This window comes from Schistocerca serialis, chromosome 4 (genome assembly GCF_023864345.2).
Source record: "Schistocerca serialis cubense isolate TAMUIC-IGC-003099 chromosome 4, iqSchSeri2.2, whole genome shotgun sequence".
NCBI classification, from domain to species: domain Eukaryota; kingdom Metazoa; phylum Arthropoda; class Insecta; order Orthoptera; family Acrididae; genus Schistocerca; species Schistocerca serialis.
Genome location: NC_064641.1, coordinates 274,338,299 through 274,354,875, shown reverse-complemented (window position 1 = coordinate 274,354,875; position 16,577 = coordinate 274,338,299). Strand labels below are relative to the sequence as shown.

At 43.2% G+C, this 16,577-nt stretch overlaps 1 protein-coding gene across 2 annotated transcripts in view; it reads left to right on the top strand.

The window, feature by feature from the left end:
* The window catches only part of LOC126473837 (ATP-dependent translocase ABCB1-like), a 675,020-nt gene extending 659,526 nt beyond the window's left edge, over positions 1-15,494 (top strand). For both annotated transcript variants that reach the window (XM_050101164.1, XM_050101163.1), the window contains 4 exons: positions 9,317-9,511; positions 10,915-11,121; positions 11,223-11,369; positions 15,212-15,494. In XM_050101164.1, the coding sequence (XP_049957121.1) occupies positions 9,317-9,511; positions 10,915-11,121; positions 11,223-11,369; positions 15,212-15,406 (744 nt within the window). In that variant the 3' untranslated portion in view covers positions 15,407-15,494. The remainder of the gene's footprint in view (positions 1-9,316; positions 9,512-10,914; positions 11,122-11,222; positions 11,370-15,211) is intronic.
* Positions 15,495-16,577: the final 1,083 nt, after the last annotated feature.

Here is a 16,577-nt window from a genome sequence, read left to right as displayed (position 1 = left end):
TTTCCCTGATTAGGCCAGCGAGTCTACTTAAAAAAGGTTAAAATTTCATGCGTATTCTCATTCTTAAATAACAAACAGCATTTGTAATTTGACAACTTATTTGCAAGAATAATGTTCAGCACAACTAATAAAGCAGACTTCGCAAAACACGTAGAAAATGTATGATCATCCGCAGAGTTGTGGTATTACAATGTGTTGAATCGATCGACTGAAGTTGAATCAACTGTGGCGGCGCAGAGAGATTTGGAAATGAGGCACTGAAACTGTTGCGTTTGGGCAGGCAGTTTAACTGAGAAGGGTTGAAGCAGAGGGTATATAAGATGCAGAATGGCAACAGCAAGAAAAGCGTTCCTGAATACGAGATGTGTGTTAACGTCGAATATAAATTCAAGTGTTAGGAAATCTCCTCTGATATATGGAGTGTAGCCTCGTACGGAAGTTGAATATGGACAATAAAGATTCACACAAGAAGAGCGTAGAAGCTCTTGAAATGTAGTGCTACAGAAGAATGTTGAATATTAGATGAATACTTCCAAATACTAATAGCGAGGTAGTGAACCAAATTGGACTGAAGAGAGATTGAGAGAAAGGATCGGTTGATAGCACACACCTAAGGAATCAAGAAATTTTCTATTTGTTAGTGTAGGGAACTGTGTGTGAGGGGAGGGGTGAGAGAGGGAGGGGAAGGGGGAAAGGTAAAGACTACAGAGGAAGAACAAGACCTGCCTACAGTAAAAGCAGGTTCATATGGATAGCAGTAGTTTTGCAGGACTCAAGAGAGTTGCACAGGATAGACTGACTCATAGATTTGTGTCAACCGGCCTTCGGACTGAAAACCAGTGCAACAGCTTACGATACAGTGAGGGGACAAAAGCAACGGTATAGCGTTACACACATATACTGATGGCGCTGGTATCACTTACAGAAAATATTAAAAGATAGTGCATTAGCGTAGCTGTAATTTCTACTCGGTTGATTCATGTGAAAAGGATTCCAATGTGATCATGGCCGCACGACAGCAATTAACAAACTTTGAATGCGGAATGGTAGTTCCAGCTAGATGCATGGGTCACTACATTTCGGAAATCTTTAGGGAATTCAATATTCTGAGATTCACAGTGTCATGAGTGTGCCGAGAATACCAGATTCCAGGCATTACCTCTGACGATGGACAACGTCGTGGCCGACGGGCTTCACTTACCGACCGAGAGCAGCGGCGTTTGCGTAGAGTACACAAGTAACGCTGCTTAAACAACAGCAGAAATCAATGTGGGACATACGACGGACCTATGCGTTAGGATAGTGTGGCGAAGTTTGGCGTTAATGGACTAGAAAACAGGCGACCGAGCGAGTGCCTTTGCTAACAGCACGGCATCGTCTGAAGCGCCTCTCCTGGACTCGTGACCGTGTTGGTTGGTGCAAGGCGATTAGAAAGCCGTGGCATGGTAAGATGGGTCCCGATTTCTGTTAGTAGGATTAGAGTGTGGTGAAGCCATGGACCCAATTTGTCAACAAGGCACTGCGCAAGCTGGTGGTGGCTCCATTATAGAGTGGGCTGTGTTTACATGAAAATCGTTAGGTCCCCTGAGCCAACTGAACCGATCCTTGAAGCCAAACTACGATGGAAGTTTTGAGGTTGTCAATGAGGCATGTCACCAGGCCACAACTATTAGCAACTCGTTTGAAGAACATTCTGGACAATTCTAGCGAAAAAGATAGCGATTCTGATCGCCCAACGTGGATCCCATCAAATATTTATGGGATATAATCGAGAGGTCAGTTCGTGCAGAAAATCTTATACTGACAACGTTCTGCAATTAGGACGGTTATAGAGGCAGTGTGGCTCAGTATTTCTGCGAGGGACTTCCGGCTACTTGTTGAGTCCATGCCATGTCGAGTTGCTGCACTACGCCGAGCTGAAGGATGTCCGACACCTTATTAGGAGGTATCTCATGACTTCTGTCACCTCAGTGCACTTTGACATGCCATGAATATTTTGTTGGTGTTGCCGGTCGCGATGGCCGTGCGGTTCTGGCGCTGCAGTCCGGAACCGTGGGACTGCTACGGTCGCAGGTTCGAATCCTGCCTCGGGCATGGGTGTGTGTGATGTCTTTAGGTTAGTTAGGTTTGAGTAGTTCTAAGTTCTAGGGGACTTATGACCTAAGATGTTGAGTCCCATAGTGCTCAGAGCCATTTGAACCATTTCTTGTTGGTGTTGCAATGTGGAATGATAACAATTTCGTGATGTGTGTGTCGTTAACTATAAGCGTTTCACAACTACGTCGTAGTCCGTAAATACCACTTAAGTAGTTCATTACGGTAATTTGCTTGCACGCGTGCGGCTGTAACTGGCAGTTACAGAAAGCTAAAGATAAAACGTCCTCATTGCGTCATGAATATTTGCTTTCACGTGATGTCAGAGCTAATTAACTACAGATGTATTTAATTTAAGCCTACATTTCGACGGACATTTCCATGTAGTTCAATATAAACTATAAAAGTACAATAACTTAATTATAAACGAGCCGTGTGGCTAACAGCCCACGAACAACGCCGTATTTCATCCGATAGACTTCATTGATGTAATTACCTAAGTTTAATGTTGGAGGAATGCTCTCCATTCTGAGACATTCGTTAGGTCCCCTGAGCCAACTGAACCTATCCTTGCAGCCAAACTACGACAAATTGGTTCCATTCTCTTTAGGCCATGAGATACAGGATGCCAGATTTTAAATGAACTAATCTGATGCGTAACTAACACTTAACTTAATCCAGTAAACTGTTGTGAGGTGCCGACGTGAATAGGGTAGCCCAGGAAAGTTACCTGATTTAATTTTTCTTGTTTCCTTAAGGAAACAAAAAAAAAATGATTCCACATTGTTAAAAATGTATGCGAAGCATGCTAACGTCTTTCAAAACTACCTGAATTCATTTTGCAGTCGAGCGTAAACAAGAAAGAACAGTCGCAGGTCGTCACGCCACCTTCGCCAAATGTCTCTAGCGACACTACACATTCTCGAAAATACTGTTCGTCAACCAGCAGTAGAACCTCATACCACATGCTGATGCCAGATGGTGTACTGCGCTGCATGACACTGTGAAACATGCTGCCACTGCTCCATTTCGAGAGATTCTAAGCACCCAGTCCTGTCAGCAATAGCACCAATATCAAAACTGCCTAATAATGTCTTTTGGCGTTTTGTTTCTACACTGGTATATGTACCTGAACTATAACAGAAGTCGTACTCAGTAACGTACGAACAGTTGTGACGATCGGTTTGTACAATTTAGCGGAGAAATACATAAAAGACGTCTATGTGTTATGCTCTCTACCAGAGAGATAAATCGAAATCAGTGTCGTTTAGCTGTGTCATCTCGTTCCGTATTGTAGTCGTCAACAGTCGTTCCCGGAGGAATGGTAAGGAGCCAAAGTTCTCTAATGACAAGCAGGAGAGACGCATCCTGTTGCTTAACGTTGTCTGTAGCAACTGACCGAATACAGATACGTTAAACCCGTACATTGTTGCGATGGGACCTGGCAGCACTCACGTGTCGAAAAGGTCGCATACCTCCGTTCCATTGCTATTCTATTGATCTGGTTAATAAACAAAACCCAGATATCGGTGTTACTGGTCTTCATGGGGTATTTTCTTCAACGCCGAAGAGAGTGACGTTCTACGAAGTCATCAACCTTCCACATTTTGAGGTATGAATTTCGCGTTTTTTATATCACGCAAAACGGTTTACAGTATAACATTATATCATAAAAGATGCTTGATGTTTGGGTCGTTGCCTATTTAATGATCCACCGCAACACACGTTCGCAACAGTACCGCCTTTGAAACTTCATGTCGTACTTAGCCAGTATATCATAAATAAATAATAAATAAAACGTAATCTCAGGAAAACAGAATGAAATGGCCTAACACAAGACGGCGTCGTAGCTTTTCCACTATTTTTCATTTATACAAGTTCGGGCCTTTGGTATTGAAAGTGTTGCGCATACCGATGGTACAGCTTATATTTATCAGGGAAAAACTTCCGAAAAATTGGAAGAAAACTTACATAGGTATAGCCTAGTGAGACGTGAACACTGCTTAATTCTTGTCAGCTGAAGAACTAGCGGTCGTTCAGGAAACTGGCGCCATTGCCCTACATCAAAATACCTAGGCGTGACTCCAGATCAATTCTAAAAGTTTGTTGGGAAATACCGTCGGGATACGAAACAAAATCTGTACCACAATAAACATCCCAAACAGGCGTCCAGGTACAGATGGAGTGTAGATCCTCAGGTATTTTCAACAACAGCTCTGATCTTCGCTGTCCGGCTGGAGAAGATAGGATCACTGTTATAAATCAAGTCACCATTAACTGGCCCGCCAGATCATCCGACCTAACCCCATTAGACTTCTGTTCAGGAAGCTAGTTAAAAGGGAATGTGTACGTTACGGTGCTGGATACACGTGAAGAACTTTTCATTCACATCACCGACGCTGTTGCCCGCATTAAAGCCCGCCGAGGTGATGTTGATGTGCAACACAACATACGCTCCAACAGTTTGTAAATGCATTGAGATGGGTGGGGTACACTTGAACCGCTCATGTAGGATGGATCAGTCATCTGCCCCACCAGAATTCTGTCCCCCACAGCGCCTACACACTATTTTGGTAAGCATTATTCACATGTGTCTTCATATCCATTCATGGAAGTGTGTGGTCTTCAACCTGCTCGAGTTCCGTAACGATCTAATATCGTACACATGTTCATAGGAGTTTTTCAGTTTATTTTCACGTGCAGATCCACCTTCCAAATTATGTGAACTTCCACCGGAATCATCTTGTATGTGTAAGTATTATAAGACGTTTTTTGTAATCTTTTTTTGTTTTCTTTTTTATTATCTGATAATCTGCCGTGATATTTCTCTACTACATATACGAGTATATGAAATTGTTTTTGCTACGAATGATGATGATGATGATGAGCGTTTGGCGTCATTGGCCGGGAGGCCCCTCGCGGGGCAGGTCCGGTCGCCATATCGCAGGTCTTATTACATTCGGCGCCACATTGGGCGACCTGCACGCCGGATGGGGATGAAATGATGATGAACACAACACAACACCCAGTCCCGGAGCGGAGAAAATCTCCGACCCAGCCGGGAATCGAACCCGGGCCCAGAGGACGGCAATCCGTCACGCTGACCACTCAGCTACTGGGGCGGACTTTGCTACGAATGAGAAAGAGAGAGAACCGCATGTGGTGTTTCTCAACACCGTTTTAATTTTCTCTTAATTTTCATGGAAATACTTTCGCGAACTGTTTGAACGCAGTATAAGTTTCTCTTGACAACAGCAGTGTTTGTAACTTTGTGAAATCTGATTGGCCTTCTTGGAGCCCACTGCTCCTTAACATAGTTTGCTTTGAATAGTACGGAAGGCTGCAAACTGGGATACGTGTCACACATTACTGTCAGAGGTGAGCGGGACAGGTGCACTATGAAGAAGAAACAAATGGAGGACAAAAAAGGATGTGGACACTCTCTTTGAACACAGTGAACGGCTGTTGACCGAAGCAGGTCCGCGAAACAGATTTTGTTCTTTCAGGTCCGTATTACTTTGACAAGTTGCTAATGCTTAAGATTTGCAGCTTATATTGTGCACATGATAAAATCTCCAGCGTTATCGAAGCAATGAAACAGAACTTACAGTACCTTCACAACCACTTTCGCCTTTGGAACAGCGTTCTTCTGTGTTTCGCTAGCCACTCCTTGCAACGCCTCAAATGTAATCTGGGTTGTCAATGTTTTCACTGTGCAACTCACATCAAAAAATGTTTTACATCAACTCGGTTCCTTCTGGAACCTGTACAGAAAATTGGAATAGAGATCAACATAAACATCAGTTCCGCCCTTTTTATTGTTCATGAAAACCACACATTGCATGTTGAACCCCCGTACAGTGAGACCTTCAGAGGGGCTGGTCCAGATTTCTGTACACTCCGGTACCTCTAATACCCAGTAGCACGTCTTTTTGCATTGATGCATACCTGTATTCGTCGTGGTATACTATCCACAAGTTCATCAAGCACTGTTGGTCCAGATTGTCCCGCTCCTCAACGGCGATTCGGCGTAGATCCCTCAGAGTGGTTGGTGGGTCACGTCGTCTATAAACAGCCCTTTTCAAACTGTCGGAGGCATGTTCGATAGGGTTCATGTCTGGGGCACATGCTGGTAACTCTAGTCGAGCGATGTCGTTACCCTGAAAGAAGTCATTCACAATATGTGCACGACGGGGGCGCGAATTGTCGTCCATGAAGACGAATGCCTCGCCAATATGCTGCAGATTAGGTTGCACTATCTGTCGGAGGACGGCATTCACGATCGTACAGCCGTTACGTCGCCTTCCATGACCATCAGCAGCGTACGTCGGCCCCAGATAATGCTACTCCAAAACAACAGGGAACCTCCACCTTGCTGCACTCGCTGGAAAGTGTGTCTAAAGCATTCAGCCTGAGCGGGTTGCTTCCAAACAAGTTTCCGACGATTGTCTGGTTGAAGGCATATGCGACACCCATCGGTAAAGAGAACGTGATGCCAATCCTGACCGGTACATTCGGCATCTGTACCCCGCTGCATGGTGTTTTGGTTGCAAAAATGGACGTCGTCATGGAGGTAGGGAGTAAATTTGCGCATCATACAGTCTGTTGCGCAAAGTTTGAGTCGTAACACGACGTCCTGTCGTTGCACGAAAAGCATTATTCAACATGGTGGCATTGCTGTCAGGGTTCCTCCGATCCATAATCCGTAGGCAGCGGTCATCCACTGCAGTAGTAGCCCTTTGGCGGCCTGAGCGAGGCATGTCATCGACAGTTGCTGTCTATTTCGTCCACGTCCGAACAACATCGCTTTGGTTCACTCCGAGACGCCTGATACTTCTCTTGTTGAGAGTCCTTCCTGGCACAAAGTAACAATGAAGACGCGATCGAACAGCGGTATTGAACGTCTAGGCATGACTGAACTACAGTCAATACGAGCCGTGTACTTCCTTCCTGGTGGAATGACTGGAACTGATCGGCCGTCGGACCCCCTCTGTCGAATATGCGCTACTCATGCTTGGTTGTATACATCTTTGGGTGGGTTTAGTAACATCTCTGAACAGTCAAAGGGACTATGTGATCAATATTAGCATTCAACGTCTATCTTCAGGTGTTCTGGGAACCGGGTTGGTGCAAAACTTTTTTGGTGTGTGTATTTGTATAGGTGCTTTTGTTGCTTGGTATTGTTGCCAGGAGTCACGTTTCGGCGGGACTGTCACGATTATCCATATGAAAAGCGACTCATTGTCGGGATACATAAAAATCCGTATTGCACCGAAGCGGATATTATTTCACATAAAGTACTCTGTTCATTGCATCTGTGTTTAAAATGAGAGGAAGTCTTGTAAACGTAACAGAAAACAAAAAATTAGAATGAGATTTTCACTCTGCAGCGGAGTGTGCGCTGATATGAGACTTCCTGGCAGATGAAAACTGTGTGTCCGACCGAGACTCGAACTCGGGACCTTTGCCTTTCGTGGGCAAGTGCTCTACCATCTGAGCTACCGAAGCACGACTCACGGCCGGTACTCACAGCTTTACTTCTGCCAGTACCTCGTCTCCTACCTTCCAAACTTTACAGAAGCTCTCCTGCGAACCTTGCAGAACTAGCACTCCTGAAAGAAAGGATATTGCGGAGACATGGCTAGCCATAGCCTGGGGGATGTTTCCAGAATGAGCTTCTGTAAAGTTTGGAAGGTAGGAGACGAGGTACTGGCAGAAGTAAAGCTGTGAGTACCGGGCGTGAGTCGTGCTTCGGTAGCTCAGATGGTAGAGCACTTGCCCGCGAAAGGCAAAGGTCCCGAGTTCGAGTCTCGGTCGGGCACACAGTTTTAATCTGCCAGGAAGTTTCAACAAAACATTAGCTTTTAGTGCAAAGAGATTTAGACTAACAAAAGCGCTGCCTTAAGTTGAAGTCTGATGAGAAGTAGATGAGGTTTCATCGCTGCTTTAAAAACCATGAGAACATGTTTAAGGCTGTGAGTTCCATGTTTTCTCTAGCATATTCTAAAACTGTTTCGGAAAGACGTTTTATCCTCCGAAGATCTCTTGGCAGGCTGAGAGAAACTGTTTGTCATGGGCCACATAAGAAGCTGTATTATCCACTCGACTGCAGTTTCTCGACAGGGAAAATGGAGGATTTAACTGATGAGCTTGAAGTGCGAGCACAAATATCGATAAGGTAATATGTGGTATTTTCGTTCAATTCAGGCTGATTTCAATTGTTTTACTCGCGTAGTTTAAATTTTAAGTGTTCAAAATAATAAATCTTTAACAACAGGGTATGCAGCGTGTCCCAGGGGAAATGGTCAATATTCAGGAATGTGATAGGTACGACCAATCGAAACAAAAAATCTACTAAACATCGGCTCTGAAATGCAGACCGTGAAAGTTATGAGCACTTGTTCATCTTCAAAACGATGAAGGAAGTGTCTTCTATTGCATGCTCCTTGTTTAGCATATTTTAAGAGGAGGTAATATGGACCAAAACAAGAACAAAAGTCATATAACATTGGGCCCTAAAGTGCATACTTTAAGAGTTATGAGAACTTTCTCAGTAGAGGAGACGTGTTTCTCAGTGTCGAAGATGATCAAGTGTTCATGGCTTGTGAGGTATACGTTTCAAATCCTATCCTTGCTGGCCTTTTTTTAAATCCAAACTACCACCTCTCAAACTACGGAAATCAAAGAGCCTGCAGTAGAAGAAATTTGTTTTACAATATGGAAGTGTCCATAGGTTGTAAGGTATGAATTTTAGATCTAGACGTTTTTGCTTTCGAATGATCGTTCCTGACATGGCCCTGAATATTGACCATTTATTCTGGGACGCCCTGTATATTTAAATTTTAGATCAGTTTTTGTTGATTCTACCTTGGAAGATGTCAGTTTCCTGTGTTTGTTCAGCTTAGAAATGTCAGATTCGTAAAAGATACTACCTTTGTTTGAAAAAAAAAAAAAAAAGAAAGCAAAACTGACAACCTTGATTGGTGGACACAGAAACTGCAATATTAAATAGGTATGAGACTTAGGAACAACGTTCTCGTTTCCACCAGGCGTAGTTGTCATCTCTGTGATTTGTGGAACATCTTATGATGACTCCCACGAAAGATTGAGGCCAATACTCTTCTTCGGAAGTTTTGATGAACAGATTCACTTGATTAAATAATCACACGATAGTTTTTATTTGTCAGCGAATGGATAATAACACATTTTGGACGTTCTACAGACTGCAGCCGGGGATGTGAGCTACTCGGACGTGGAGTTCTGGTACCCGACACGGCCTGGCTTGACGATACTGAAGGGCCTCGACCTGGAAGTGTGCAAAGGCCAGACAGTGGCGCTGGTGGGCCCTTCTGGCTGCGGCAAGTCCACCTGCATTCAGCTGCTCGAGAGGTTCTACGACGCAGCCTCCGGCACTGTGGTGAGTACGCGCAGCTACCACTGCTCTTGTGTATGTCACCATTCTGTTTTCACCTGCCCTTCATCTGCCTCCATAACTGTCACGACCAACGCATGTATTCAACGCAGAGGCAATCTGAACCCTGTAGGAGGTGAGATTTCCATCATCGATGTTCGCCTACAAGAAGTAGAAAGTTGGTAACGCCATTTTCCTTAACACTCCAAGTTCTACGATTCTTCTGTATGAATGCAGATAGGAATTCGACATGAATTTTAAAATGCAAATCGAAATTAAGAATTTCCCATGCGGCGACTATAATATCAAACTCACTTAAAGCTGGACAACCTGCCATTATAGCAGCAGTGACCGATCTAACAACTGCGCCATACATTTTTCTTATGTAGGCGTTGGCGACCGCAGCCCCGTATTCTGCCTGGTTACATATTTCTGTATTTGAATACGCATGCCTAGAATTATTTCTTTGGCGCTTCAGTGTATATTGCCTCCTCCTGCGTATATCTCGCGAAAAGACCATGAAGATAAAATTAGAGAAATTCGAGCCCTGTGGAGGCTTACCAGCAATCGCTCTTGCCGCGAATTACGCGCGACTGGGAGAGGGAAAGGGACAGGTGACAGTGGTACACAACTACCCTCCGCCACACACTCCAGTTAGGTGGCTTGTGGAGAATAGATGTAGATGTCGATGAATACGAGTCGAGAAACGGTGGCTACCCTTTTCTGGAAAGAAGAGAGTGTTTATGGTGTTGATTTCATGGAACGTGGATCAACTATTATAACTCATCAAACTGAGATGTGCCATCCAGAATTGTCAGTGTATGAAACGGTTATCCAGGACAGTTTTCCACAGCAAGCAACAGCCACACATCGCTGTCCGATATTGAGGACAAAGTTCAGCATTTTAAATAGGAACACGTCCACCACCCACTCTAATCAGTTCACACTCAGCGTCTTCTGTCCCTTCTTGCACTGGAATCAATGTCTTAGTGGCCGATGGTTTGGCACGAGGGCTCAGGATTGTCATTTTAAACTGGTACAGTTCCCAAATGGAGATCATTTGTGCAGCATATTCGTTGGAAAATGTTTTTTGGGGATTCTGGGAATTCTATTTTCCCACAAAATTACTTTTCGAATACGTCACGTACTTTCTACTTCTCACTCTAACGGTGATCAATTGAACGAAAATAAAATCTACGCTCATAGTTGTACTGTCAGAAGAAATGTTTCTCTTTGTATGAGTGTGATATTTTCAAAATCATTTCTTGCTAGTACTGTATTTCAAAGCATGTTACTCGAAAATACATTTTCTTTCTTTGTCTCAAAGTACAGCAGAAATGTTGAAGCTGTGTGTTGAAAGTAAATCTTCTACGAAGTGATCTAACAACAAAAATAATTTTTCTTTTCAGGCCCTAGACGAACGAGATGTGTCCCAAGTTAAAATGTCTTCACTACGATCCCAGCTGGGACTTGTTCAACAGGAGCCAGTTCTCTTTGACAGAACTATTGCCGAAAATATTGCTTATGGTGACAACGACCGCGATGTTTCCATGGACGAAATCATTGAGGTAGCAAAGAAAGCTAACATCCACAAATTCATAACGGCTTTGCCACAGGTATGACTGACTGACTAACGAAGGGTGAAATTTACATTAGATTTTAAATCTTTTTGATACAAGGTGTCATTGCCCAATTTAGTTGTGAATTTTTGACACAGGGTTACGAAACGCGCATGGGTGAAAAAGGCGCACAGCTCAGTGGAGGGCAGAAACAACGAGTAGCAATTGCAAGGGCTTTGGTTCGTAATCCACGCGTGCTTCTACTGGATGAAGCAACATCAGCCTTGGACACAGAGAGTGAAAAGGTACGTCATGAAAACGTAATTGCTTCTAAATTACCTCTCGGCTACCGTCTCAGGTTCTTCGGCCTTGTTTGATCAGTTTCCTGAAGCTTCGCCAGCACGATTGGCTGGCATTGTCAACGATTCTCCGACCATTACTGGCGGCAGGCTGTAGTCGAGCTCGCGGTCGCTGATTATACACTTTTAATAACAAAAAAAGGACACCACGAAGGAATTATCCGAATGTGACAGTTTCAGAACATGGATAATTTATTCAAGACAAAGAGCTTCACAAATTGAGCAAGTCACTAACACGTTGGTCCACCTCTGAGCCTTGTGCAAGCAGTTACTCGGTTTGGCACGGACCGACTGAGTTATGGGATGTCCTGCGGAGTGGTATCGTGCCAAATTCTGTCCACCTGGCGCATTAGATGTGAAAATTCCTGCCCATAATGCTCCGAACATGTTCAGTTGGGGAGAGATCCGGCAAAATACTCGCCAACATAGGGTTTTCGAAGTACGACGACAAGCAGTAAAAATTCTCGCCGTGTGCGGGTGGATATTATCTTGCTGAAATCTATGCCCAGCATGGCTTCCCATGAAGGGCAACAAAACGTGGCGTTGAATACCTTCGAAGTACTGCTGTGCAGTAAGGGCCCCGTGTATGACAACCAAAGGGGTCTTGCTATGATGAGGAATGGAACTCCTTTCCAGCGGTACTTGTTGGTGGGTCGTATAGTGTGTGACAGATTGGTATCCCACCACTTTTCGGGGCATCTCCAGACATGTGTTCAGGACTCAGTTCGAATTGGGACGATTATACTCCAATCAATGAGATTCCAGGTCGAAGATGTATCGTCGAAGATGTATCTAAGGACACCCCAGACACTGGTTGGTTACCAACCTTACTCTCGGCGACCATTCGTTCCGACAAGTGGGAGTGATGGTCTGGAGTGCCATTTCTTTACACAGCAGCACCCATTTGGTTGTAATCCGCGGCAGACTTACAGTACGGTACGATATTCTACTCTCCGTTGTGTTACCCTTCATGGAAAGCCGTCCTGGGCTCATATTTCAGTCACCATATGATGTTCGTCTGTACGCGAAAAGGGTTTTTAGTGCCCCTTTTTTTTTGCCCTATGGGCAGGGTCCTCCAATAAGATCGGAATTATTGCGATCTAACGCGCCTACGCGCCTATCGGACATAATTCGGCATGATATCACTCAGGAGGACATCCAACAACTCTATCAGCCTATGCCCGCTCTCTTGAATGAATCATGCAAAACTTCTGAAATCGTAATCATTTGTTTGTCTGTATACGTACATCCCATCTACCTATTTCGGTCCCATTCGGATAATTCCTTCATTGTGTCCATTTTCATTAAAAAAAAATAGTATAAGTACTTGCCGCGCCATCGTCCAAGTGTTTTTCAGTGGCCAATAACGCTGCGGTTCCTCCCTGCTACCTGCAACGGTCGCTCGCTGCTGCTTGGGAGGATTTATTCTATGTTGTTGAAGCTATTGTCACAATTGTGTATGTCTGTTGCTTCCCTGAACAACCAGGGGTAATAGCTCTTCTCTATACTGAGGTCAGTCTCATAAAGCGCGTGCTCCGTCACGGCCGACACCGCCGTGTGCCGCAACGCAAGGTCGCTTATATCCGGTAATCCTGGTGTTGACTGACACTCCAGTCATTCCAACATCGACTTTTCCACATGTACATGAGTGCGATATACTGCCGACATTGCGACTGGTTTCCTTTTCTCCTCTGCCGATCGAACACAATCTTCGATCTTTTATGTCAGTTTATAAATACTCTTTACGCCGTATTAGCACCCCGTATAGCAGGAAGACCGTATCCGACAATTCTTTCGCAGTGTGTTACTAGGCCAAGTGATTAATCATGCGACACTTCTTACGTGGTATTGTTCATGGGAACCCTTTCTGAGTGTATCATCTCTCGTAAGAGGTGCAGAGTTTCATATCCGTCTTACTAGCGCTATGAGCGCATTAATGATGCCTCATTCCTGGCTCGGGTGGTGATTTGATAGTTTGTGCAGATATCGGTCCGAGTATGAAAAAGATGGCTCTGAGCACTATGGGACTTAACATCTATGGTCATCAGTCCCCTAGAACTTAGAACTACTTAAACCTAACTAACCTAAGGACAACACACAACACCCAGTGATCACGAGGCAGAGGAAAGGAACGAGTATGTCGGAAAAATTTTGGAAATTTGTGGTAAGATCTCATGGGACCAAACTTCTGAGGTCATCGGTCCCTAAACTTACATTACACAATCTGACATGCCCGAGGGAGGATTCGAACCTCCGGCGGGGGGCCGTGACAAGGCGCCTGTGACCGCGCGGCCATTCCACGCGGCGAGTGTGTCGGTTTTCGACACACATTTTGTGGCAGGTTTCCAGCAACCCTCGTGACCAGCACATCTTGAAAGGGTAGCTTTAGGTGCTTTTCTACTTATATGCGTACCTCCTACGTAGAGTTACGTCTACGATACCTTGGTTGTGTAGAACCGTGTGAGGAACAGCTCGTTGACTTTCTAATACACCTGAAACTGTCTTCACGCCAGTAAAAAATTTACCTTGGAGGTAGAAAGTGTCAAACTGCTACCCTTTCTAGATGTGTGGTCCTGAGGGATGGTGAAGTCCTGGGACACAGCGTGTATCAAAAACCGACACACGCAGACCGATATCGGCAGAAACTCTCAAATCACAAACCGAGCCAGAAAAGGGCAGAACTTCAGGCACGAGATGCAGCACCTGGAAAGGTTTCTGATGTGCAATGGCTGCTCCACCAGTTACATAAGAAGTGTCTCAAACCAAACACTCGGTGAAGTGATGCATCGGAAAAAGAATTGTACGGTATGACGTTTAATTCATACATTCCCAGAGTGACGGACAGAATCGACAGATGTTATACGAACAGGGCGTAAAGGGTATATATACAAACCAGCAAAGAAGATCAAAGAGTGTCTCAGATCGGCAAAGGAGAAAAGAGACTCACTTGCAATGTGGGGAAAAGTCTATGCTGGAATGCCTACACGATCAATCGACTCCAGAATCTCTTAACGTAAGCGGCATTGCACGTAGGCACAGGTAGAGAAATCGGCCGTGGCGGAGCACACGCTGTATGAGAACGATCATATATAAAAATTCGCTGACACGGAAGTTCTTGCTGTAGAGAAGAGCTATCACACCTGCTTGTTCGGGGAAGATATAGAAATAAACAAACATGAAAATATCTTCAAAGTGAACGGATCCTGGATTCCCGTGCTGCAGCGAACGGCCGTTGCAGTTAGAAAGGATAGAACCGCAGCTGTAGTGACCACGGTAAAGGCCGTTCATGCTGGAACTCCAGGTGCAATTAGTCTGCGGCCACGAGCTCAGCTCCAGTCCACCAACAGCAATAGAGGTTGAAGTTCTGACAGTGCCAACAACAGAAAAATCATCAGACAAATATCGACCGAAAAACCCAAGACAGAAGCCTAAAGGAAGTTTGTCAACAAGTAGCTGTGAAAGCCTTCACATTATTCTTTGTTGCTGTTCCTTAAAACTCAGTTGAGTAGCACATGAATTGTCCAAATGATACTTCCATTTGCCAGTTATGTCCTGCAATGAATCTATTCATGTTTTTCCTATAAGCTGACATTCTCTTGAGAGAAATAGTTTTAATCTTCACTTTACCTTAAATTTCTTCGTCTCAAGTCAATTTTTTATATTATTTCAGATATCTTTATTACCTGAAACCTTTTTTATCCGTCATACTCTTTTGCATTATTTTGTTTTGTTTTTATTTTTTGCTGAGAATACATAATAATCACAAAAGTAATAATTTTCTTCTTCAGATTGTCCAAGAGGCACTTGATAAGGCAAAAGAGGGTAGGACCTGCATAACAATTGCACACAGGCTATCTACGATTCAAGATGCTGATGTCATTTGTGTGATCAATCATGGAAAAATTGCTGAAATAGGAAAGCATGCAGAACTGCTAGCTAAACGTGGCATTTATTACAAACTTCATAGTCTTCAGAGTACTTAACTTTCTCATTTTAGAGTCTGTTACCTAACATGAAGGAGGTACAGACTCAGAAAAGTATAAGTGGTAAATAACTGTGATAATTACATAAGAGGAAGAATATTTGCACTTGGTCTAATATTTACCATCAATATGATACGATATCTTATTTATGAGATCAAAATCGGTTTTTAATTATGGATTTGATTTGTTGTATGTACAAATTACGTTCCTGCTAAATGCCAAATATTTTGTGTTTTAATTAATATGTTGACAGTATTGAGAATTGTGAAGCAAAGCTGTGTTATTCATGATTGAAAACGTTATGAGCATCCAGAATATTAAAGAATTTCTAAGAAATGATGGGTGACTTAACTAGGATGCTAAGCAGGTATAAGTTTGTAATCTGTGCAAGTTACATTCATTGATTGTAAGTTATGGAATGTACTTACTTTATGAGGCTGGTTGATGAACAATAACTATTGGTTTTGTATGTAACAGAGTACAAAATACAGTATTCTCTTTTCATAAATGAAAGCAAAACATAATAGAATGATGATGATGTTCGGTCTACTGTAATCTTAAAGCCATACTTCTAGTAGGCTTGTCTTGCATATAGTGGAAAACAATGCTATCAATTTTGAAACCTTTGTAGCTTTTATAATATTATGTGTCATTGTGTAACTGTGGAAGAAATTACGTCAAGCTTTCATTGCATGTATAACAGTTTTCAGAACCAAAAATAATGATTTATATGAAACACAAAAAAAATATTTCATCACTGTTACCTTTTTATTAGCAAATTATCATTCTGATTAAGATGCCAACAAATATATTTAATTTACTAAAAGCACTAAAAATACACTACATATAAATATGAGATCATGAGACTATAATATTGTGGTCAAACTCTCAAAAAGATTTGTAAAGTTCATAAAACACTTAATGTCTCACCAAGAGACCCAATAATAGAATGAATTCTCATTAATATGTATGCCAAGATTTGTACTGATTTGTTTAGTCCCTTCAATCTTATGCTTCAGTAGATACCAACTGACTGTCCAGTAAATTGTTGAGGTATATGTTAAACACCACTAAGGCATTTGTGCATGTTCTGTTACCATCTTGCTCTAATGGATCTGAAATTGTATCTTTACACACATTCATACAGTGGTCTTTCGTTAACACTTCCAGA